Below are 27,623 nucleotides of genomic sequence, written 5' to 3' on the forward strand. Positions count from 1 at the left end.
TCGAAGGTGATGCTGAAAAAAAAAAAGAAGAAAGAAAGAATGAGCAATATGAATATTAGGAATGTTATTGGGGACCAGAAAGTGTTGAAGTAATTCTTATGAACTCCTGGAATATAACATGCGCAAAAGTAGTAATGTGGACAAATATTAGAATGGAAAACTGGACAATGAAGCTTATTTGGGCCTATGGTCCCACAGCAGGTTCCACTAAGCATGAAGTGGAAAAATTTCTTCATGCATTAGAGATAGCAACTAACACAATGAAAAAGGAAAACTGGTCCTTGGTGGAGATCTAAACAACAGTGTAGAAAATGATTACCAGACAATGTTTTGGGAATGAGCAAAGTTAGTATGGTAGAAAGCCAAATGAACAAATTTATATGGAATATGAGAGAAAGTAATCAAATCACTAAATTAGCTATATACAAGACAGTGTTCAAACCAGCTTTAACTGATGGATCTGAGAGCTGGGTTAGAAATAAAATATTTCACCAGACTGGAGATCACAGTTTATGAGTTCTGAGAAAGATTAGGGGAGTGAACAGATGGCATCAACACAAAATATTGTATTAGGAATTAAGGATATTAGGAAAGAGCATGACATTGTTAGCATTCAGAAATGTGTTGGCAGAACTAATCTCAGGTGGTACAGTCAAACAGAATGGGAGAGGAAAGATTAGCAAAACAAGTTTTCTTTGCCAGGCTGGCAGGAAAAACTCAGGCTAGGTAGACTGAAAAAGTAAAAAGTGACTTAACGACAGAAATATAAGATCTGATACTCGTAGACAAGCTACTCGTATATATGGAATATACTCGTATTTATGGAATCAGCCTCTGGCCTAAGAAACTCTCCGAACCTCAACAAATTTGGTTGTATGCGACTGCCCCAAATTTGGGAGGCATACATCAACAGACCTTCAGCCCAACGGCCAAGAACGCCTACTTAGCCCGCCAGAGGGCACCATCAGGACTTCTAGGAGAACGATAGCTTCATATCTTCATTCTCAGTTACTGCATTGTTAGTGCCTGTGTGCAACTGCCTTTTTGCAAGTTCCTTTTGAAAATGGCAATGTGACATTGCCGAAATATCGGAAATATTAATTAAAGTATAATTTAATTTATATTCGGATCTACGTTGTTTCAATTCCCTAAGTGATTTAGAAAAGAAATAAGATCTGATAATACAGAAGTCTTGAGAGATAACAGAATATTTGGAGTAAAATTGCTAATTGCAAGTTAGTAATGATGTAACTTTTCATTAGTACCATCATAATATCCTGTACAATATATCGTTAGAAGTTTTTTTCACTTGATTAGGCTATAAATTATATATTTAGTTTAATCCTTCATCCAAGTGTAAGCAAACAAAGTTTGCACCTGAAGTATCTTCAAGATTGAGGCAACTAGTAGCAAAGGTGGACTGAGTTCACATCACTTTCCTTAGTATCTCATAATGCAAAGCACATCTTCTTGTGGGCACATATAATGCTATACATTATGGGAAGGGTCACTACTCAAACTGGTTTCGATCTTTATTGAGGTCTCTTCATGGGAGCAAGACCAAGAGGTGATACCAAGGTTGAAGCAATGCATAAGTCATATTTCCATATGGCAGTTGCCAAAAGGTGTCACACCTTATTATTAAATTACTCTGGATTAGAGAAAGATGTTGGAAGTTTTTATTCAGTTGGTTAGACTATAAATTATATATTTAGTATAATCCTTTATCCAAGTGTAAGCAAACAAAGTTTGCACCTGAAGTATCTTCAGGACTGGGACAACTTGTGGCAAGGATGGACTGAGTTCACATCACTTTTCTTAGTATCCCATAATCCAAAGCACATCTCGTTGCGGACATATATAATGCTGTATATCATGGGAAGGGGTCGCACTACCCAGACCAGTTTCGACGTTTATTGAGGTCTCTTCAGTGGGAGCCAGACCCAGAGGTGATACCAAGGTTGAAGCAATGCAGAAGGCATATTTCCATATGCCAGTTGTAGTGACCCTTCCTTATAGCATTATACATGTCTACAAGGCGATGTGCTTTGCATTATTATTATTATTATTATTCCTGATACCTCCAAGGAGTCCGAAGACTCATCGCGGGAGGACATCTTCAACTATCTCTACACCTTACCTCTACTACGAATCAACGCCATCTACCGCCCACCTCCAACACCACCACAACTAGTAATTTTTGTCTGTAAATTGCGTGTGTTCTGAAGGGCCGATTTGTATGTATGCGGGATGAAAAACCCGAGTTTCCGGGAGAAAAAACCCTGCTACCTCCGTATGAGATCGGCTAACTCACCATCGATTGAAATCGACCAGATAAAGATTCCTCCCGTCGCGACGAGAATCGAACTTAGGCCTATTCCAATCGAAGAGCGCAATGCACCGTCGTTCTTCCAATTGCGCTACGGAGGTATACTAAGGAAGGTATTGTGAACTCAGTCCACCATTGCCACGAGTTGCCCCAGTCCTGAAGATACTTCAGGCACAAACATTGTTTGCTTACACTTGGATAAAGGATTAAACTAAATATATAATTGTACAATATATCATATCCATAATATCCTGTATCATAATATCCCTGAGGGTTCTTGTCAGGAATCTGGTTGTAATTTTTTTTTCTACTAACATTACAGACTGTCTTAATTTCATTTTAATAATCCTTAACTGAAAGACAATGTCTGCTCTTGAATTTCCATAGACCATCATATGAATTTGGGTCCTCTGATATTATTTCACATATTTGAAGTCTATTTCACCATTCCTCTAAAACAGCATTTCCTAAACTGTGGGCCATGGCCCCCTTGGGCATTAGTTTCGTTGAGGGACGCCATGAAATAATGAAAACACATTTAAAATGTTTTAAGACTAAGGGTGCCATGTCAAATATGTAAGATGCTAAAAATGTAATATTTGCATTTGATTTTTGCAATATTCACTGTCTATGTTTTGTATTGAATATAAATACAATAAATATTATAATAATGTATGTCTGTATTACGATTTTTTTTCCGATGGGGGCCATGAAATATTTTAATTTTTCCAACGGGGTCCTTTATATCTATAAGTTTGGGAAGCACTGCTTTAAAACATTAACAAATTTCAGCAAATGCACTTAATTTTTTACTCAGAGGCTGAGTAAAAAATTAAGTGCATTTTATACTCAGAGGCTGAGTATAAAATGCACTTAATTTTTTACTCAGCCTCTGACTTTAACCAGAAGCTGAGTAAAAGCCCAGATTTTGAGTGTCTTAGAATATCTTCTCCACATTTATACCACTCGACTTACTAGATATCTTCTCGAAGCATTTTGGCACTTCATTACCAATTCCTGACATCTACCCTCAAATTGTAGAGAAGCTATATAATAGTATTATATAATCATAAAATTCCTGACATATACCCTCTGAGGAGATATCATATTTGTATCTTCTAAGGCACTTTTTTACTGTATCAATCCACCTACATCTCACGATCTTTTCCCCGCCATCATGACTAAGAACACTTGTTTAACTAGTCTTTCCTCTCCCATTCTGTTTAAGTGACTACCACTTAAAAATAGCTCTGCTAACACATTCCTGGATGCTCACAATGTCATGTTCTTTTCTTCTTCTTGGCTTCCTGTATTAGACAACTGTTTGCCTGTAACATTTTCAAGGATTTAAAAAATCGTCTGCCCATCTCCTCCTGGGCCTTCCTCTTGATTGGTGGCCATTTGGTTTATATTTCCAAGCAATATTTGGCCATCTGTCCTCATTCATTCTTTCTATACTTTGTGATGTCTTATGTTATGCTAATTATGGATAACTGTTTTCTTATTTTTTATCTTGTCTATTCTTTTATAGACTGTGAGCAGCCTTAGGAACTTAATTTCTGCAGCTTCCACTTGTCTTTCATCTTGTTCTCCTCAAGTCCATGTTTCACTGCCATATTTCAGAATTGGTTTGGCTATTACTCTATACAGTTTTATTTGGGTTGTTCTATCTGTTTACTGAAGTGTCTATTCAAAGTTCCAATGACTTAAGAATTTTTGCTTTTTATATGCAATGTCGATTTCTCCATTGGGGCATATGTAATTTCTTCCTCCTCATCATCAAATTCCTGATATATACACTCAAGGGGTGTACAAGAAATGATAGTACTACATAAAAAAATTTACATCAATACTAACTTCCTATCTACAATTTTCCTCCAAATGAATCTCTTACCTGTCAAGATTCAAGTCATATATTTCTGTCTTCTAGGACACATTTTATGTATCAATCCACATATATCTTGGTCTTCCTCTGGATCTTTTTCCTGCCAATCTGGTAGAGAACACTTGTTTTGCTGATCTTTCCTCTCCCATTCTGCTTAAGTGACCATACCACATGAGATAAGGTCTGCTAATGCATTCTTGGATGCTGACAATATCAAGTTCTTTTCTAATATCTTCATTTTTAATATGATATTGCCATTGGTTTAAACATTGGTTAAAATTGGTTTAAACACTGTCTTGTATACAGATAATTTAGTGTTTTGGCTAATTTCTCTCTTATTCCATATAAATTTATTCAATTGACTTCCTACCATACCAGATTTGTTGATTCTGTTGTCTATTTCCATATTTAACTTACCATCATCACTAAAAATTGTGCCTAAAGTAGCTGAAATGTTTTACTTGTTCTATAAGTTCTCCATTCACAATGCAGTTGGTATTTCAATGTTTCTGCCTATTTTCATCGTCTTTGTCTTTTTAATGCAGACCTTCATACCATATCTATTACAAACAGTTATTCAATTTAGTCAGGGAATCTTGCAGACTTGTAGTGGATTTCTTTAGAAATATAACATCATCTGCATAAAGCAAAGTTCAACACCTCCAATTTTGATATCAGGTTTAATACCACTTTCCTTCATAATGTCTGGTGTCCTTGTCTCACATCAGATTTAACATTAAACCATCTCCATGTACTTCCTTCAATTCTAACTGCTGACTTACAACTCAAATACAGACTAAGTATTGCTTGATATAATGCCCCATTATACCATATAACTGTAGTGTTTGAAACAGCTTCTCTCTTGGCACCTTGTCATATGCCTTTTCCAGATCTACAAAACTTAAATACAGATCTTTGTTATATTCCCATGATTTCTCAACTATCTGTCGTAAAGTGAAGATCTGATCCTGACAGCCTCTATTCGGCCTGAATCCAGCTTGTTCTTCACCAAGCTTTTCTTCCACAATTCTTCTCAACCATTTCTCAAGTATACTTGCATAAATCTAACCCGGAACAATCAGTAGGGAAATACCTTTGTAATTCTCACATTTAGTTTTATTTCCCTTTTTATATATATGGGTACTATGAGAGCTCTACTCCAATCATCTGGAATTCGTCCCTCTGTCCAGGCCTTTTGAACTATGCAGTACAGCCACTGGATGACTTTTATACCTCCGTACTTGAGCATTTCTGGTCGAATATCATCTACTCCTGCTGCCTTTCCACATTTCAGACTTTTGATGGCTTTTTCTACTTCAAGTATGGGTATATATTCCTAACTGCATGCCTGTCAGTGTTTCTTATTACTGTGCTATCATCACTGCTTGTTTCATTTAGCAGTTTTTCAAATTAATTACTCCATACTTCAAGGATATCTTTTTTCTCCCGTTTTCATGTCACCTATATCATCTCTAACTCCTTTTACAGCACTCTTTCCTCCATTTCTGAGCTTCTTCAAAAACTTCCAGAATATCTTGCTACATTCTTGATATTTATTTTCTATGTTCTTGCCAAAGTCATCCCATGACAGCGTTTAGCTTTCGTACATTTGTCACTGTATTCTATAAGAGCACAAACCGACTTATTCGCCAGGAACTTTTGATATGCTTTCTTCTTTCCCTTCACTGCCTCTTTAACTTCCTGTGTCCACCATGGAGTTCTGATTTTTCTATCCTCGCACACAACCTCACCACATGCCTCTCTCTCTAAATCAATTAGTGTTTTCTTCAGGGATTGCCACTGAATCTCCAAGTTTCGTTCCTGCTCTCAAACTTTTTCATTTTTTTCTTGAATAATATTTGTGTATTTCAGTCTACAATTCACATCTGAGATCTGCTCAACTTTTATTTGCTTTAAAACTTTCTTACATGTTATTCTTTTCAATATGAAATTCAATTTTATCCTGCTCAAGACTAAATGGTGATCACTTCCAATTTCAAATCCTCTGTACACTCTGGCGTCCTGCACCAGTGGGAAAACATCACTATCAACAATAACATAGTCAATGAGACTTTTCTTATTCCTTGCCCTTTCTCTCCATGTGAATTTGTGCACATTTATATTGGAACATGGTGTTAGTAATAACCAGTCCAATGTACTGAGCGGAAATCCAACAGGTATTTGCCATTATTATTAGCTTTGCTCTTTTCTCCATATTTTCCCAAAATATTTTTGTATGTCTGAATCATTTCCTACTCTGCTATTTTGATCCCCCAATAAGGACCAACTTTTCCTTTTTCATTGTGTCATTTGCTTTCTCTAAAGCCTCAAAAAATTCCTCTGTCCAGGCCTCCTGAACTATGCAGTGCAGCCACTGAAAGACTTTTATACCACCATACTTCAGCATTTCTGGTCAAATATCATCTACTCCTGCTGCCTTTCCACATTTTAAGCCTTTGATGGCTTTTTCTACTTCAAGTATGGATATATATTACTGACTACATGCCTGGTCAATGTATTTTATCACTGTGCTGCCATCACTGCTTGTTTTATTTAGCAAGTTTTCGAAGTAATTGCTCCATACTTCAAGGACATCTTTTTCTCCCGTTTTCATGTCACCTTTATCATCTCTAATTCCTTTTACAGCACTCTTTCCTCCATTCATATTTTGCCACCTTCTTGATATTTATTTTCTATATTCTTGCCAAAGTCCTCCCATGACTTTTGTTTAGCTAGTTGTACACAGTGTTTAGCATTCTTGCATTTCTCTCTGTATTCTCTAAGAGCACAAGCTGACTTATTTGCCAGGAACTTTTGATATGCTTTCTTCTTTTCCTTCACTGCCTCTTTAACTTCCTGTGTCTCCCATGGAGTTCTGATTTTTCTATCCTTGCAGACAACCTCACCACAAGTCTCCCTGGCTGAATCAATCAAGATTTTCTTGTATTTTAGTCTACAGTTCACATCATAGAGCTGCTAAACTTTTATTCACTTTAAAACTTCCTTACATGTTATTCTTTTCAATATGAAATTCAATTCTATCCTGCTCAAGACTAAATAGGGATCGCTTCCAATTTCAAATCCTCTGTACAATCTGGTGTCCTGCACCAGTGGGAAAACATCACTATCAACAATAACTTAGTCAATGAGACTTTTCTTATTCCTTGCCTCTTCTCTCCATGTGAATTTGTGCACATTTTTATGTTGGAACATGGCGTTAGTAATAACCAGTCCAATGTACTGAGCAGAAATCCAACAGGTATTTGCCATTATTATTAGCTTTGTTTTTTTCTCCAAATTTTCCCAAAATATTTTTGTATGTCTCACAATCATTTCCTACTCTGCTATTTAGATCCCCAACAAGGACCAACTTTTCCTTTTTCATTGTGTCAGTAGCTTTTTCTAAATCCTCAAAAAATTCCTCCAGTTCTACCTTAGTAGAACCTTCTGTGAGACCATAGGCACAAATAAGTCTCATTGTCCAGTTCCCCATTCTGATATTTGCCCACATCACTCTAATTGAGACTGCCTACCATTCAAGAAGATTAGCCTCATATTCAGTGTTGAATACAATGGCTACTCCTTCTTTTTCTTGATTGTCACTGCATGAACATAACATTTTGTATTTATTGCTCAGAAAGATCCCACCAGTTTTTGACTTTTTAGTTTCAGTCACCCCTATTATGTCGATCTGGTACTTATCTAATTCCTCAGCTAGCTCCATTTCTTTGCCATTCAGGCTTCTTATGTTGATACTACCGATCCTTAACTCTGGTGATGTTGAGTTGTGGTGTGTGTGTGTGTGTGTGTGTTCAGATTTGTTCCAGTAGCTGACATTTTGCTGTTTGCCCTGGTTCGCTGGTGAAAACAATGGGGGCCTTGTTTAACTGGGTGACGCCCCGAAAATTCTGTAATGTTGTACCTTCATTTGAAATTTTGGTTTAAGCCAATAAGAATACAATTTGGTTGGCTAAATCCCAAATTGGAAGCCCATCGTCGTCCATTCAGCATCCAGGTAGATACCTAACAGGATCCACCACAAGAAGGTGAGGATTGGACATTAGTTCTGAAGCCCTGGTCGGTTCTACACATTCCTTTGAAGGTATGTGGAGGTCTCCTCTCAGTCATATACAGGGTGTTCGGGATAAATTTGACATATTTATAATTAATTATATTTTTCCGTAAGTTACATGTATTAACACACACTTCTCTTCATTTAAAAGTTTGGACCCTTCTTCATTCATATACAAGATGTCAGAAAGGATGGATAGCTGGAACCCACCTGAATCATGGAAGAGAATAACTTGTATCATGATGATTCGTGCCCGCCATCAAAATAAGGATATTACGACTGCTGCCCAATGCTCCCTGAATACAGTAAAAACAATCAGGCATGAAGTAGAGACTTGCAATGGTGACTACGAGGACGTAGCAAGAAGAAAGATCCCTAGCAGACGATCTGATTGCGTTCGTACAGCAGAATTCCTCGCAAATCTGCAGGAACAGGTGTTGAAGAACCCTGGCATTGGAATTCGGGCTTTGTTCGTGGAGTTGCTAACCGTAGTCAAGCCCTGGATAACAAGGGTAGCCAATGGTAGGCCGTATGTATGGCAGCAGGATTCGGCCCCTTGCCACACCTCTGGGAAAAGTCAAAAATGGTTGTCTGAAAATTTCTACGACTTCACCAGTCCAAATGTTTGGCCTCCAAACTCCCCAGACCTTAACCCCATGGATTATTTTGTATGGGGCGCAGTTGAAAAAGACACCAATCGCACTTCCAGTAATACAAAAGCCCAGTTAATGGATAAAATTAAAACAGTTTTTGCGGCCCTTCCCAGGGAGACTGTAGCATCAGCTTGTTCGAGGTTCCGAAGCAGAATTGAAGCTGTGATCGATGCTAATGGTGGTTATTTTGAGTAAATCTTGTTGATAGTATTGTAATTAACTCTGCCTGTAATGTTTTTTTGTCAATTCATTAAATTTAATAGATACAAAGAAGATTTTCTTTTTCCTTACGAAACTGTCAAATTTATCCCGAACACCCTGTAGCTTTGACTCTCCATGTAATTTCCATGTAAGCACTCCATGTAATTTCCTAAATATTTAAATTTGTTCACTTGTTCTATTACTTTGTTGTGGATGACTAGTTTGCATCTTTTAATTTCTTTACCTTCAAATGCTTTGATTTCATTTTATTTATTGAGATTTTCTCATGTCATAGATTTTTCTATAATTGGTCTTCATTTTCAACAAAAATAACTTGATCATCAGCATACAAAAGGCTGGTTAATTCTTTATTTCCTATTTTAATTCTTATGATTTTGTTTTGTGTGTGTGTGTGTGTATATATATATATATATATATATATATATATATATATATATATATATATTCATTTTTGTATAAACTGATTATTCAATTTTGTCAGGACTAAAAATCCGAGAATTATAACAAATTGAGATTTATTTGAAACACAACATGTTTTGTCGGGATCGACTTCATCAGGCGTTAAGAACATAGAAAGTTATTAAAAGACACTTAAACCTTTTAAACACTCTAAGGCTATACAATTATAAAGCTATAATATGCGACTGTAAATTACAGTTATTATGAACTTGAGCTATAGTCCGTGTTAAAGTTCTATTGTTGTACACTTGTGCGTGTGTGGAACCACGAGATCTCCAGTATCTGATAGTAGAGCTGAAAGAGTCAGGCAAATTATAGCTGAGATTATTGTTCATATGAAGAGGGTCCAAGGTGATTTCTTTTGAGTCGACAATGCAGCATTCTACCTCATCATGGCAAATGTGTAGGTTTGAAGTTGTTGTCCAATTTACTTCGTGTCGGCGGCTTTCGTCGTTCGTGTTTATTGAAAACAAGACATGGCCTGATAGGGCAGTAGCTCTGGTTCTCTTGTAAGCAATGTCTCCCTGGTGTTCCTCGAGACGTATGAGGATAGATTTCTCCATTTGGCCATAGTAAGATTTTCCGCACTCACATGTGACTTTGTAAACACCTGGGAATTGTAGAAGGTTGTGAGATTGTTTGTAGTTACTGAAACTTGATCTTATTTTTGGAAGAGTCGAGAAGCATGTTTGTATGTTAAACTTCTTTAGGATTCTACTCAGTTTTTTGGATAGTGTGCTGATATATGGCAAGGAGATATAACCTTTGAGTTGTCCTGTGTCTCTACGTTGCTACGTTGACGGTGGGACAATTGTTTGTTAATACTTTTTAAAGAGTAGCCTTGTTTTTAAAGGTCCATTTAAGATGTTGTAGTTCTTTTTTTAGTTCTTTTTCATCTGACAGTACAGATCTTGCAGGATTCGCAAGAGTTGATATAATACCCAACTTTTGCCCTGGATGGTGATGCGAGGACACATGCAAATATCTGTCCATGTGTGTTGGCTTTCTAAATATAGAGACTTTTATTGATTCAGGCGTCTTGGTGAGTTTAACATCTAGGAAACTCAGGTTAAAAACATCTAGTTTCCTAGATGATGAAAGGAGGGAACTATTTTCTTCAATCTCCATGGTCAATTTGATATCCTGATGGAGGTTGCTTAAGCGGTTGAGAAACCTGTAAAGATTCTCAATACCTTGTTCCCACATAAGGAATATATCGTCCACATATTTAAGCCAAATTCTTGGCTTAAATATGTGGACAATCACACCATCCTAAAAGAGGAGATTGCCTTTTGTTCAAAATCCTCGAAAAAAATGTTGACTAATATAGGAGAGAGGGGGCTTCCCATAGCTAATCCTTTGACCTGTTTATAAAGTTTACCTTCGAATTCAAAATAGCTAGAGTTTACACAGTGAGATATTAGAGAACACTTTATTTGAAATCTTGTTCTTTAAAATATGCAGAACTTCATGTGTCGGAATGTTGGTAAAGAGTGCTACCACGTCAAAGCTCACCATGATGTCAGAAGATTTGAGTTTTAAGTCCTTGATTTTAGAGACAAAATCTGTTGAGTTTTTAATATAAGAAGATTTTCCCACATAAGCTTTTAACGATGACGCCAGATATTTACTCTCCTGTAGGTCGGTGAGTAAATGCTGTCTACTATAGGTCTCAGTGGATAGTTTTCTTTATGAACCTTAGCAAGACCATATAGCCTTGGAATGAGTGGGTGTAAAGGACGGATGGAAAGCCATGTATTTCGTGGAATTTCTGTGGTCTTTTTTAGGAGATTATTTGTTCTATTGTGTATTTCTCTTGTTGGATCCCTCTCAATTTCCGAATAACTATCTGACTCTAACGATGTTAAGATTTTTTCTCGGTAGTCTATTTCATCTAGAACTATAGTTCCATTCCCCTTATCAGCTTTTAAGATGACGATGTCCTTGTTAATCCTTAGATTTTCAATTGCAAGTCTCTCACCAGGGGATGTATTATCAGAAAGAGGTTTTGCATTGTTGATTGTAAGAATTGCTTCTATGTGAAGTAAACTCGCGTCTGCGGTAGGAAGTAGCAAAGCTGCTTTCTCCATCTTAGTTAAAAGTAGTTCTTTAGGAATGCATTTTGGTGCCAACACAAAATTCAGACCTTTTTCGAGAATTTTTTCTTCATCTGGACTTAGGACATATGACGATTTGTTAATCACCAAATTTTTAAGTCTGTTATGACAATTATTTAGAGTAGACCTTTCTTGTCTTAACTTGAGTAAGTTGAACTTTCTATTTGATTAGCTTGTGTTTAAGTTTTGAGATCGTAATGCACGGTGTGTACTTAATTCTTTAATATAATTCAAAGAAGGCTGCCTAATTGGTTTTCTAATGATGTTTTTTCTGTGAAAAGCAAAGATAAATTGCGTTTGTGTCGCAAATCTTCTCTGTTAAAAGATCTAGTTTAGCTCTTTAGTGTAAATTCGGTGCGCTCTTTCTGTAGTAATGATTTCTTTAAATTGCAGGAACTTCGGAATAATTGAGGAAATCTTACATCTTTTCAAGAAGATAAGTCTGTTGATATTAATTCCAATGCTGTTGAGTGTCTTCTGATATGCTTTTGTAAGTGCACAATTACCCTTGTCAGAAGGGAAATGATGACTACTAATATTAACTCGGCATTGGGATATGTTCATTTTTATATAAACTGACTAAAAATTATTATAACAAATTGAGATTTATTTGAAACGCAACATGTTTCGTCGGGATCGACTTCATCAGGCGTTAAGAACATAGAAAGTTATTAAAAGACACTGAAAACATTGAGACACTCTAAAGCTATACAATTATAAAGCTATAATATTCGACTGTAAATTACAGTTATTATGAACTTGAGCTATAGTCCATATTAAAGTTCTATTGTTGTACACTTGTGCGTGTGTGGAACCACGAGATCTCCAGTATCTGATAGTAGAGCTGAAAGAGTCAGGCAAATTATAGCTGAGATTATTGTTCATATGAAGAGGGTCCAAGGTGATTTCTTTTGACTCGACAATGCAGCGTTCTACCTCATCATAGCAAATGTGTAGGTTTGAAGTTATTGTCCAATTTACTTCATGTTGGCGGCTTTCGTTGTTCGTGTTTATTGAAAACAAGACATGGCCTGATAGCACACCATCCAAAAAACTGAGTAGAGTCCTAAAGAAGTTTAACATACAAACGTGCTTCTCGACTCTTCCAAAAATAAGATCAAGTTTCAGCAACTACAAACAATCTCACAACCTTCTACAATTCCCAGGTGTTTACAAAGTCACATGTGAGTGCGGAAAACCTTACTATGGCCAAATGGAGAAATCTATCCTCATACGTCTCGAGGAACACCAGGGAGACATTGCTTACAAGAGAACCAGAGCTACTGCCCTATCAGGCCATGTCTTGTTTTCAATAAACATGAACAACGAAAGCCGCCAACATGAAGTAAATTGGACAACAACTTCAAACCTACACATTTGCCACGATGAGGTAGAATACTGCATTGTCGAGTCAAAAGAAATCACCTTGGACCCTCTTCATATGAACAATAATCTCAGCTATAATTTGCCTGACTCTTTCAGCTCTACTATCAGATACTGGAGATCTCTTGGTTCCACACACACACACAAGTGTACAACAATAGAACTTTAACACGGACTATAGCTCAAGTTCATAATAACTGTAATTTACAGTCAGATATTATAGCTTTATAATTGTATAGCTTTAGAGTGTTTCAATGTTTTAAGTGTCTTTTAATAACTTTCTATGTTCTTAACATCTGATGAAGTCGATCCCGACGAAACATGTTGCGTTTCAAATAAATCTCAATGTTATAATTCTCAGATTTTTAGTCAGTTTATATAAAAATGAACATATCCCAACGCCGAGTTAATATTAGTAGTCTACAATATATATATATATATATATATATATTGTAGAGTATTGGTAATAATCCACTTCCTTGAATGAGACCTGTATTGGTTTTAATTTTTTTTGGTTGTTTCATTATCAATTTTAATTTTAATATAGTTTTCTTCCATTATATTTGCTATTGCTTTTGTGGTTTGAGGTGGAGCTTTCAATTCATACAGTATATTGATAATTTCGTTCTTGGCTTCCCGTATTAGGCAACTGTTTGCCTGTAATGTTCTTTCCTAATATCCTTATTTTTAATATGATATTGCCTTGATGCCATCTGTTCACTACCTTAATCTTTTTCAAAACTCAATCTGTGGTCTAAAGTTTTTGGTGAAATGTTTTATTTCTAACCCAGCACTCAAATCCATAAGTTAAAGCTGGTTTGAACACTGTCTTGTATATAGCTAATTTAGTGATTGGATTGATTTCTGTCTTATTCCATATAAATTTATTCAGTTGCCATCTTCACTAAAAATTGTGCCTAAATAGTTAAAATGTTTCACATGTTCTTTAGGTTCTCCATTCAGGATGCAGTTTATATGAAAAGTTTCTGTCAATTTACATTGTCATGGTCTTTTTAATGCTGATTTTCATTACCAAATTTATTACAAAAGTTATTCAATTTTGTCAGGAAATCTTACATACTTGTGCTGAATTTATTTAGAAGTATAATGTTATCTGCATAAAGTAGTGCTGAGATTTTGATATCAGGTTTAATACCACTTTCCTTCATAATGTGATCCATACAGATGATAAATAACAGTGAGCATAATGTGCAGCCTTGTCGCATGACTTAACATCAAACCATTTTCCTGTACTTCTTAAATTCTAATTGCTAATTTATAACTCAAATAATGAATATGTATTGTTGGATATAATATCAAACTGGAGCATTTTGAACAGTATTCTCTTGGCACCTTGTCATATGTCTTTTCCAGATTTACAAAACTTAAATACAGATCCTTGTTATATTCTCATGATTTCTCAAATATTTGTCTTAAAGTGAAAATCTGATCCTGTTAACCTGTTTATACCAGCTTGTTCTTCTCCAAGCTTCTCCTCCATGTTTTTTCTTAGCCGTTTCTCAGGAATACTTACATAAATCTTACCAGAAACACTTAGTAGAGAAATTCCACTATAATTCTCACATTCAGCTTTCTTCCGTTTTTATAGGTAGGTACTATGAGTGCTTTACTGCAATCATCTGGAATTGGACCCTCTGACTAGGCCTTGTGAATTATGTAGTGGAGTCATTGTAAAACCTTTATACCATCATATTTTAGCAATTCTAGGTGAATACGATCTACTCCAGCTGCCTTTCCACACTTGAGGTTTGTGATAGCTTTTTCTACATCAAGAACAGATATATATTCCAGATGGCATTCCTGTTGAGTGTTTTTCTACCACCATGATATCACTGCTTGTTTCGATTAGCAATCTTTTAAAGTAATTAAATCCATAAGTTAATTATGTTCCATACATCAAGAATATCTTTCCCTTCAGTTTTCACATCCCCTTTATCATCGCTAATTCCTTTTACAGTACTTTTCTCCATTTCTGAGCTTTTTCAATAGCCTCCAAAATATTTTCCACTTTCCTGATATTTATTTTCTATATTCTTACAAGTCTTCCGATGATTTTGTTTAGCTAATTTTGTACAATGCTTTGCTTTCTTACATTTTTCTCTGTATTCCCTAAGAGAACAAACTGCTAGGAACTTTCCATATGCTTTCTTCTTTTCCTTGACTGCTTGTTTAGCTTCTTGAGTCCACCATGGAGTTCTGATTTTTCTATCCTTGCAGATTACCTCTCTGGCTAAAGCCAAGTTTTCTTAGGGTTTGCCACTATCTCCAAGGTTTGGTTGCCATTTTCAACTCTCAGTTTTTTTTTTGAATGATGTTTTTGTACTTGAGTCTCCACTTCACAACTCTGATTTCTTTCATAACTTTCTTACACACACACCCTTCTTTTCAGTATGAAGTTCAATTTTATTTTGCTCAACACTAAATGGTGATCGCTTCCTATATCAAATTCTCTGTATACTTGTGTCCTGAACCAGTGAGAAAACATTACTGTCAACAATAATATAATCAATGAGAATTTTCCTATTCCTTGCATCTTCTCTACACAGAAATTTGTATACATTTTTATGTTGGAACATGATGTTAGTAATACCTTGTCTATGTCCTGACCAGAAATGTTGTTGGTTGACCCGAAAGAAAATATTCAATAGTATCAGATCTTTTAACTTGTGTGTTAAATATGGTTGCATAAAACTTCTCAAAATATGGGAAACATATTTTGGGAAGTTTTATAACCCAGTTTAAAAAACTGGGTTATAAAAAACATATAACCCAGTTTAAATCCTAGGCTGCCGACAAGGTGTCCATAGAGGGCACCCCCACCTAGATAGGACCAATCTTTCATCCGTGTGTGTGTCAGTTAGTTTTGTGCTGCCTTTGTGTGTGCGTGCGTGCGTGTGCATGTTACAAGTCTCATTTTGTATTTCCTGACAATGGTAACTGAGATGAAATATTGTTAGCATTAAAAATACTATTTTTAATCGTTTCCTAGTGGTTTCACTCCATTAAACTTTTATCGTGAGCTTTTTCCAGTTAAGCCTTAACACATGAATAATGTTCATTCATGGTGAAGATTATAGCATGCAAGGCAAAACAATACGAAAGCTGAAACTTCAATTGTCTAGACCAGATGCTGTCCGATGCATTAAAAAAAAATATTTATCCGAGGGCCACATGACAATGCGTATCTGGTAATTTGGTGAGCAGCAGCGACACAACCTCGATAGCTGAACAAATGAACAACACTAATCGCATGCTCACTTCCCCGCGAATGCCCAGAGCATGTGCGATGAAACAAAACAGTGTAAGAATGCTTCTTTGACATATCTAATATTTGAAAAACACGTGGGTATATATTGATGTGAAAACACCAAATAAAATTATCAACATCGAGATTATCGATTAGTGATAGAATTAAAATATCTAATATGCATTTGATTCAAACTGTTATTTTATTTTTTTTTGGTCGTGAAAATCAAAACCCACATGCGGGCCGCATTTGGTCGGCGGGCAGTGCTTTGGACAGCCCTGGTCTAGACAATTAAAACCAGCTGACCTTTCTTAAAAGATGTTGGGATACTGGAATTTTACCTACTTGCATTAAATTAAAAGTGAAGTTCAAATCCAAAGAAGCCTCTGATCTACAAACGTGCCAGTTTTATTCTGCTACGTGAACAGATTCCAGCTACACACACACACACACACACACGCACAGAGTTCTTGCTGCTATCAATGCAGCTCATCACAGTCCGAGCTCTCAACAATTATCAACACAGAACCTTATACCATTCTCTTTAATATTTCAGAAGCTTCAGCTCAAAAATAATTCCTGAAAATAAAAATAAATATATCAATAAGTATACCAGACTTTTGGATTCTAAACCCATTCCTCAAGTGCAAACTCTTCATACTGGTTAACTTGTCATCAAAAAGGCTTAATGAAGCTGGCATCAGTATCCTAAGTCACAGCCATAATTTTGGACGTTAGGTCTGGTGCCATTGTACCTCGACAAGTACAGGCACCAGACCTAACGTTCAACATTGAATACGGTATCCGTAACTTAGCTCCTAAGATAGCTAATAAACATTAGGCTTGATATCACAGTTCACTTTTTAGATCTTTATTTCCCTGCCAGTTTAATGCCCTCAATAAACTACATAAAGATAACAGCATGATCATCACTAGGCCTGACAAGAAAAGTGTTGCAATTATCCTCAACACTGAACACAATAAGAAAATGGACATCATTCTTAGAGACCACTTCACCTACAGACTTTTAGATTATGATTCCACTAAATCACAAATCAAGAAATTAAAAAGAAATTAGAAACAGGTGCAGAACATGACAGGAGATTACATTTTGTGCACACATTGCCACTACTTTATTTACAACCTTCGTATTTTGAAAAGTAACAGAAAAGCTATTCAAAACATTGGTTGCATGAGATAAATGGGATGGGTATACATAACAACACAGTCTATATTTTAGTTATGTTGGAAGATATGAAGGATGTCGAGGTTTGATGTAAATTCAGGTATAAGACGGGGATTCTCTCTTTCTCTCTGTCAAGGAAAAGTGACGTTAAGCCTGATATCAAAATTGTAGATGTTAATCTTTATGCAGATTATGTCATCATCATCATCATCATCATCAAATTCCTGCCATGTACCCTCAAGGGGTGTACAGGATATGACAGTACTATATGTCACTGAATAGCTGCTGTATTAAATATGAAAATCAGTTATAAAAAGACTATGAAACACGAAGGAATGAAAAGATGAACTGCATCGTGAACCTATAGAATAAGTAAAATATTTCAGCTATTCAGGTACAATTTTTAGTGAACATAGCAAATTAAATATGAAAATATACAACAAAATTAGCAAAAGCTGGTACGGTAGTAAGTCAACTGGATAAATTTATATGGAATAAGAGAGAAATTAGTCAAGACACTAAATTAGCTATATGCAAGATATAGCTAATTTCTGGGTTAGAAAGAAAACACTTGATCAAAGACTAGAGATGATAGATATTAAGAGTTCTGAGAAAGATAAGGGGAGTGATCAGATGGCATCAATGGTAGAAACATAAGAATGAAGATATTAAGAAAAAAACTGACATAGCATTCCAGAATAGTCTTCTGGAGGAAGACTATTAGGCACTGCTCTTGTGCCTAATAGTTGTGTGAAATAGTGCTCAGTAGTAAACAATGTTTTAATTAGTAAAACTTATTTAAAACCTGCATTATAGTAATTCCTGAAGCGTAGCCCATAACACGCTCTACCAGGCAATGTAATGCTCAGCTCTAAGAAAGTTAACTTCTAAATAGTTGTAAAAAAATTGCCTATTCATCATGCTGTTAGTCAATGGTCGCTGTTGGACTAGTATACAAGGTGAGTACTAGAACAAAGAACAGAATTAACTTTAGCACTAAACTCTATCTAACATAATGACAGTCCACTGCAAAGTTTGTGAAGAGACATGTATTGATGTTACATCTGTTATGAAGTGTGCAGATAAATATAAAAGTAGTTATCATTTTTATTGTGCTGGTCTCAGCAAAAGCCAATTTAAAAAGCTCTCCAAAGACAGGAAACAAAACTGAAATGCGCTTTGTGCAAATTCAGCAAACAACAAAGGCCTGCTCAATGTTCAAACTCTTTGTTTCACAACGGATGCCATTCCAGTGCTAGGCAATGCCTGCCAGCAACTTCCCCCAGGGGTGATGACTCACACATTCTAGAGATTAGTAACATGGACAATATAACAGATTTAATGGGGATAATGAAAGAATTTAAAAAAGACGTCAATGACTTAAGAAATTCTACCGAATATACCTCGAACAAAATAGATGACTTTCTGGCTATCACTGCTGGTCTGACAGAAGACGTTAAGGAACTTAAAACAAAGAACTTTGAACTAGAAAATGCAAATATGGAGCTGCATAGGGAGCTTAAAAAATTCATGAAACAGTGAATGACCTGAATCAACAGGCAATTAGCTCCAACCTGGAAATTGTTGGTATTCTTCATGAGCCATGCAAAGATATGCATGAAATAGCAAAGAAAATTGCAAATCAAGTCAAATCAAGATCAACTATATTGAAGATGATAGTGAGGCTATACATTGTGTTCCTAGTGGGCAGAAAAACATAGCAATGTCTATCATTATAAAATTTAAAAGTAAAGTGATCAGAGACAAATGTCTGGACAGAAACAAAGTATCAAATATAGACTAAGCACAACTTAAAATGTGACAATCTTAAGGATAGCAAAATATATCTAAATGAGTACTTGACTGGAAACCTAAAACATCTACTGTTTATTGCCAAGAAACATAAAGAAGAAGTCCACTACAAATATCTCTGGGTCAAACAGGGCAACTATTCATGAGAAGACACGATACATCTAAAATATGGATAATCAGATGTGAAGAAGACTTGTGTAAACTCCAAGAAAACAGCAAGAGTAATAACCAACTCAAGAACAGCAATGGTAGATGAGAATAACAATTGTGATGTCACCTGTCATAAATGTGTAATTTGTCATGATTCAGTAGAATTAAACTTTTTATCCTCAGACACTGTAAATACTTTGAATGTTTTGAATATAAATATAAGAAGTATTCGAGCTAAATTAGAACACATTGAATTACTACTAGACAATTTAAACTATTGGCAAGATGCTTTGATATTAACAGAAATCAGAGTTAAAGATGAAGAAACTGATTTGTACCATTTAAGTGGATTTAAAAATTATTATCAGTGTAGAAATTAATTATCTTTATTAATCGAAATTCCATACCTGTTAATAATATTACTAACATAAATATGAAAACAGTTGAAAATGTTAATTTATATTTAGAACATCATAATATATGTTTAAGATACCAAGTTATTTTAAATATAAACCTGGTTTTTTTTTTACTCCATTTTCCAAGTAAGCAAACAGACAAGTCAGTCAAGTTTACACCTGCAAGTGTTGCAAGTCTAGCTGACCCTACACGTAGTGCAAGACCAAGGCAACTCCTGGTAAAGGTAGAATAAGCTCTGATCACTATTCTTAATATTTACCCTTAATGCAAAGCACATCTCCTGGAGGAGATGTATGATGCTATGTATTAAAGGCAAGGAGCCACTACCCAGACTAGTTTCGATCTTTAAAACTTAGTATTTCTAAGCCTGGCTCTCACTGATGAGACCTCAATAAAGGTCGAAACCAGTCTGGATAGTGGCTCCTTGCCTTTAATACATAGCATCATACATCTCCTCCAGAAGATGTGCTTTGCATTAAGGGTAAATATTAAGAATAGTGATCAGAGCTTATTCTACCTTTACCAGGAGTTGCCTTGGTCTTGCACTATGTCAGGGGTCAGCTAGACTTGCAACACTTGCAGGCGCAAACTTGACTGACTTGTCTGTTTGCTTACTTGGGAAATGGAGTAAAAAAAAAAAAAAAAAAAAACAGTTTATATTTAAAATAACTTGGTATCTTAAACATATATAAAATGGCTGTATATAGGTTGCATTGCTACACAAATTCCAACTTTATACAAGAACTCGAGTATAGTCTAGATGAGATCAGAAGTAACAATGTTCTCATAATTGGGGATATGAATATTGACTTGCTGAGGAATAGCAGATCCTCTCAAGATTATCGAGATTTACTTGCCATGCATGGACTCGAACAATATATTGATGTCCCAATGAGAGAATTCAATGGTGATAGAATGTACCTAGATCATGTATTCAGGAGAACTTGAAGTGGAAACAAAATCCAAGCAGCAGTTCTGTGCCGATCTCTAGTGAATCACTTTCCGATTGATATTAAAGTGCATTTGCAAGCACAGCACAGAGATGGTACAACCAAAAACTTCCTCTACGCAACAACTGACTACAGAGACTTGAAGCATAACTTGAGCACCGTCTCATGGGAAGAGATAAGGATGGAAACAAATATTAATACTATGTATCATAAATTTATTGTGATATTAAACAATAAAATACAAGACTCGATTAAAGTCTTGTCTACAATAATAGACAAAATGAAAGAAACAAAGCCCTGGATTACACAGGAAATCAGACACTACATAAAAATTTCTATGTGATACTAAGGTGGAAGTAACGGAAAAGTCAAATTTACCTATACCTCCTTAATGCATAGCATTATACATGTCCACAAGGAGATGTGCTTTGCATTATGGGAGATACTAAGGCAAGTGATGAGAACTTATACCACCTTTATCACGAGTTGCCCTAGTCCTGAAAATACTTCAGGCGCAAACTTTGTTTGCTTACACTTGGATAAAGGATTAAACTAAATATATAACTAGTAGCATAGCCAAGTGAAAAACTTCCATCATTGTATTTGCAATCTTTGTCACATGACCCCTGAACTTCAACTTCCTATCTATTAACATCCCAAGCCTCATCAGTTTCTTCTAGCCTAATCCCATCAATATAATACGACATTGGATATCTAATCACCCCAAAGTGAATGGCTACATTTACTGACATTGAACTGACACCCATTTTCCCATTACCACAATTCCAGCCTATTCAAATCATTCTGCAAGTACTGCATATCAGCAGCATTCCTAATTACTCTACCTATCTTTGCATCATCAGCAAATAGCTATGTCGTTTGTCAAATCATTACCAGTATTAATGTACAGATTGAATAACAGTGGACCAAGCACCGATTCTCGTGGTACACCACTAGTTACCTTAAATCTTGCAGACTCCACTTTTTGATATCTGTCACTCAGTCATCCTCTTATCCATGCAAATATTCTATAACTTAGACACATTTCCTCCAATTTATGCAGCAGTCTGTCATTCTGCATGCTGTCAAAAGCCTTAGCAAAATCCAAAAGTATCATGGTGTATCCTCTCCCTTGTCTAGTTCAATGGTAACATTGTTATAGAATGTGAGCAAGTTGCTAAAACATGACCTTCTCTTAGTAAACTCATGTTGTTCATTGCAAAGGAGATATTCACTGTCAACTCATTTCTGAACGTGAGCCCTAACCAATTTTTCCAAAATCTTCACCACTACTCCTGAGATACTAATCGGTCAATAGTTGGATACATCGGTCTTTGCACCACCCTTGTGCAATGGAATTACCATAGATTCCTTCCGTTCCGGTGGAATTTTTCCTGTTCTGAGACTCGTATTAAACAGCCTGGTCAAAGGAATGGCCAGTTCAGCTAAACACTCTTTTAGCACACATGCTGATATCCTATCAGTCGCAATTGCTGAATTCTTATTCAATTTGTGCAACAGTACCTCGGTCTCACACACCTGTGTTTCTTCATCTAGTGAAGAGGTAACAGTGAGCTCAATGCTGCATTCACCAGGTTGATAGCTTTTAAAGAAATCTGCACCTATTAACTGAACAACCTCTTCTGCATCTGTAATCCACACCGCCATTTGGATTTAGAAGAGCTATTCTTTCATATTCATTCTTTCTTTTACTTGCAGCATATCGATACAATTCTTGTGGAATGTCTTTAGCACACAGAGCCAGTTTCTTACTCAGACTTTGCTTTCTGTACAACAGTTGTGACCAGCCTGCTTCTTATAACGTTCATAACGGAAGTCATCCTTATGCAAATGGTATTCCTTCCACATAGTCTTTTTCATACGAATCTCTTACTTAATAAAATTACACATCCATTTGACTCCTACTCTATTTATTCTTCGAACTCTCAGGACACATTCTGATATCGCATGATTTAAGTATTGTTTAAATGGGTCCCATGCACTGTCGATATTCTTTCCATCCAGCAATCGATCCCATTCCACTGAACTCAGTATACTCCTCTGTTCATAATTTCCTGCTTTGTAGTTCAGTATGTAACCTTTTCTGAATGGAACATTCATCAACTTAGTCACTTCCCAAGTGATTACTGCATGATCACTGTCACCAACCGGAAGCAGAATAGTTTACTGAAATTCAATAATTTTTGGTATCTTACATTATGTAGATTTTGTGGGACTGGATCCTTAATGTTTCTGTGAGATAAGGTCCTGCTGCATAAACTGGACTCCTGAGCACTTGATTTAAGGAAAACAAACATCAGTAATTGGTTTGGCTGTCCCGTTACATCCTGACCCAACTCCTACAGGATACCTTTTGGATAACCAAAATGGCACACAAGGCCACCATATCACTCTTTAATACTGCAGCTGTGCTGAAGAAAGAATTACCTAATTATGCTATCACAAACCTGTCAGAGTTCAGGCCACAGGCTGCCTGAATGTTAATTAAAAATCAATCTTCTTCAAAATGAAGAGTGTCTACAAACTGCTGATAATGTGTATTATCCTGCAACACAAATTCTTTTTAAATAGTTACTAGATCATATTTTTCCAAATTTTTAATATGTACCTACTATCAAAGGAAAATGTTGCTGTTTGCCACACACAGATTTACATATTTTAAAAAGTTTAAAAAGTATTTCAGAGGTGAATTACAGACTCAAATATTCTTCAAGAAAAAATGAGTATGTGAAACAAGAATCAAACTTTGGAGACTCATTGGCAGAATCTGAAGAAAACATTAATTCAGTCAGGGAAACAAGGAAAGAAAAATCAGTACTCCTTGATGGACTAAGGAAAAGAGCCAATCATGAAAGAGGACAAAGCATGGTAAAAGTTCCTAGCAAGTAAGGCAGATTATACTGAGAGAACACAGAAAAATTTCAAAAGCAAAGCAATATATAAAATAGCTAAACAAAAGTCATGAGAAGACATATTTAACATGTATATTCTTACCCAAGGTAGCAAAATGTGAAGATAATATAAAAAGCTTAGACATAGTACTATGTAAGGAATGAGATGATAAAACTAAAGTTATTGGTAGATATCTGGAGTAATTAATTTGAAAGCCAACTGAAACAAGAAGCAACCAAGCAATGATAGAAAATATTTAAGAGAAAAGAAAGAGGTCAGGAGTATATTATACTTGAGGTAGAAAGAAACATCAAAACCTGAAATGTGGAAAGGCAGGGAAGTAGATGACATTTGAACAGAAATGTTTAAATAAAGAGGTGTTATTTTACAAGTAGCTACACTGCATAATTCAGAAGACATGGCAGCAAGTCAAATTCTGGATGATTGGGGTAGAGCTCTCACAGTACCCATCTATGAAAAAAAAGAAATAAGAAAATAACAGGAATTCACTTGTTATTTTCCTACCGAGTTTCCTGGTGAGATTTATAAATGAAAATTTGAGAAGTTATGAAAGATAAACTTTAAGAACAAGTTGGGTTTAGGTGAAACTCAGTTATTCCTTTAAGACAGTTGAGAAATGATGGGAATATAACAAGGATTAGAATTTTAAGTTTTGCAGATATGGATGGTCCCAAGAGAAAAGCTGTTCACAATACTACAATTATTTATGTTTAAATAGAACATTATATTGAACAATGCATAGTCAATTACAGAGCAATATAAAATCAGGCATAAGATAAGGGTCTCCACTCTTATTCATCATCTATATGGATCAAATGAAGGGAAGCAGTATTAAACCTGTAATCAAAATAAGATATTCCTCAGCTCTTTACTTTATGCAGATGTCATAAAGTTAAATAAATCAAGTGTAAGTGTTTCTTTCTAAATTGAATAATTGCTGTAATACTAAATTCTGCAAGAAAATCAGCAATAAAAATAAAATAGGCAACATCAATTGCTTTCTGGATGGAGAATCCACAGAAGTGTTTCAGCTGTTCAGCACAATTTCTTGTTAAGATAGAAAATTAAATCATCAAATTCCTAACAAGCACCCCTGGGAGGGGGGGGGATGCACAAGATATTATGATAGTACTACATGAAAGTTACATCATTACTAACTTCTAATAGCAGATTAATTTGGAAGAAAATTGTCTATCTAACAAGATTTCCAGTATTATCAGATCTTATATTTCTGTCCTTTCAACCACATCTACCTAGTCTTACTCTGAATCTTTTTCCTGACAGCCTGCCAAAGAAAACTTGTTTTTGCTAATCTTTCTTCTCCCATTCTGTTTAAGTGACTGCACCACCTGAGATTAGCTCTGCTAACACATTCCTGAATGCTGACAATGTCATGTTCTTTCCTAATATCCTTATTTTTAATATGATATTGCCATTGATGCCATCTGTTCAGTCCCATAATCTTTCTCAGAACTCAATTTGTGGTCTCCAGTCTTTGGTGAAATGTTTTATTTCTAAACCAGCTCTCAGATCCATAAGTTAAAGCTGGAAGTTGTCTTGTATATAGCTAATTTAGTGATTTGATTAATTTCTCTGAATACATTTATATATTCAAACTGAATATATAAATGTATTCAGTTTGACTCCCTACCATACCAGCTTTGCTAATTCTGTTGTCTATTTTCATCTTCACAAAAAATTGTGCCTAAGTAGCTTTCACAAAATGATGAATAGCTACACAAATCATTGATTTATGCAGCAATTCATTTATGTGTTAAATGTTACATATACAAATACTTTGTTGTCTATGTAAAAAGTGTGAATCAAATTGTAAACAACTAAGTATTTGTATAAATATACCTGTAAGAAATTCATCTTTTTTCTGAATAGCAAGAAATATTAAAGATAGTACTACCTTAATTCCAGCACTTCGGCATTTTGCCACAGCATCAGGTACTGCTGCACGAGGAGGATCAATCATAGAAATTAAGCCCAGAAACCTTAGGCCATCTAGTGGAAAGTTTTGTTCATCAGAATCAAATGGATAACCTGGTGGATACTGATCTGCTGGTAGAATGTAATCACAAAATCCTAAAAATAAATTTAATAAGAATTTCTGTAGATAAGCCATTTACTGATTTCATTAACAGCTTTATGCTATAAAATAAATATATAACAAAGCCTCAAAACTTAATTTTAAGAAGATACTGAAACTAAGTCATTCTACTGCTCTTTATTACAAAAATACACTGCCATTTAGAACAGAAATTGGTACAAAACTTTTAACGGTATAAAAGTACTACTGAAAAATTGCATTAAAAATTGATTTTTCTTTCCAAATTAATTTTTTACATGTTTAATTAAGAATAGGGATTATTAACCCCTCCCCCCCCTCTCCCGACCACCACCATAACATTCAACATATTTCTGCTTTGTTCAGTACATTCAATACACATAGCATCCGATGGAACAATTTCCTTTTACAGGATAACTTGAAAAGTAAATCACATGGCTTCAAAAATTCCCATTATTATTTGTATTTTAAATTTTTTTTTTTAAAATGTTTAACAGCAATTCACTACATTCTGCTCACATGGAGTGGCAATTAACTGATGCAGGTGACAGACAGCAGGTGGACAGAATCTTAAATATATGCCATAATTGTTGAGAATATCTGAACACCATCACTATGGGTACCTGCCTGCTCAACAAAAACAAGCACCAGCTAGAGGAGAGGTAAAGATACATCAGCACAAGGGATAGGACAAGGATATAGCATTAACAGCAAGCCTCATGCCTATTATACTTCATCTAAAGTGATGCAGCCTGAACAGCACTGCACGCAACGTACACCCATTCTGTAGACAATCTATTCTGCATGTAATACGATTCCAACTTGCAAACACATCATATCACAGGCATACGTAATCTAGGAATAGTTAATGAACAGATCTCCATCAGTCACAATCTCATTAAACATTTTTGATGTCATGGAAATGAATGTTTACAAGTTTCTGTCTTCTGCAGCAATCCTGTTTTTTTTTTTTTTTAATGATGATAAATCTAGTTATGAAAAAGAAAAAATCTTAACTCCCAAATAATCCTTTTCTCATTTTTGCTTATAAACACATATTTTGCCAGTCTCACACTAATCTAAATGTCATTAAATTAACTGCTTTCACATTTTGAATATTAAATGAGCGTCTTTACTAACATATGGACATGATCATCAGGTACAGCATTTCTAGACTTAGTCTCCATGGCCGCACACATCTAGGTTATTCTGAAAATCTGTAGTTAGTCTGACATGCTACTGGGTAGGGATCTTTAATGAACTGATGAACTAACCACAGTCTGTTCTGCAGAAATAAAAACATGTCCTGTCTTCTATTGAAATTCTGAACAACCAATTCTTAAATGTTTTGGGATTTGAGCATGTGCAAAAAAAGCAGGATTGATATAAACAATATACACATCTGATACAACTGTAGCCTATTCAAGGGATCTCTTAAGGATCAAAGTCCTTAAAGATAGCTGGGAAGACTTCCACATGCTGGCCAAGTGGTTAGTGCATCAGTTCTCCAGCCAAAAGGCTGTGGGTTCAAATCCCACCATGGGCATGGATGTTTTTGATTGTCTGTGAAAATACTAGTGGTGGTGGTTGGCGTTAGATGCCATTGGTATAGATGAAGGTAGTTGCGGTTGGTGGAGATGGAGAGTACAGTAGGTACCCTCCCTCGATGAGTCTTTTGACTCCCTGGAGGTGTTACGTAATAATAATAATCT

General features: G+C 35.6%; 1 protein-coding gene across 1 annotated transcript in view; it reads right to left on the reverse strand.

Annotated features, from left to right (window-relative positions):
* Nucleotides 1-27,623, reverse strand: part of LOC150093890 (sodium/potassium-transporting ATPase subunit alpha-like) — a 315,026-nt gene that overhangs the window by 128,455 nt on the left and 158,948 nt on the right. The window contains exon 11 of the mRNA XM_090412547.1: nucleotides 25,753-25,928. Within this exon, the coding sequence (XP_090268673.1) occupies nucleotides 25,753-25,928 (176 nt within the window). The remainder of the gene's footprint in view (nucleotides 1-25,752; nucleotides 25,929-27,623) is intronic.

The sequence above is a fragment of the Typopeltis vanoorti genome, chromosome 23 (genome assembly GCF_054136105.1).
Source record: "Typopeltis vanoorti isolate ZY-2024b chromosome 23, IOZ_Tvanoo_1.0, whole genome shotgun sequence".
Taxonomy (NCBI): domain Eukaryota; kingdom Metazoa; phylum Arthropoda; class Arachnida; order Uropygi; family Thelyphonidae; genus Typopeltis; species Typopeltis vanoorti.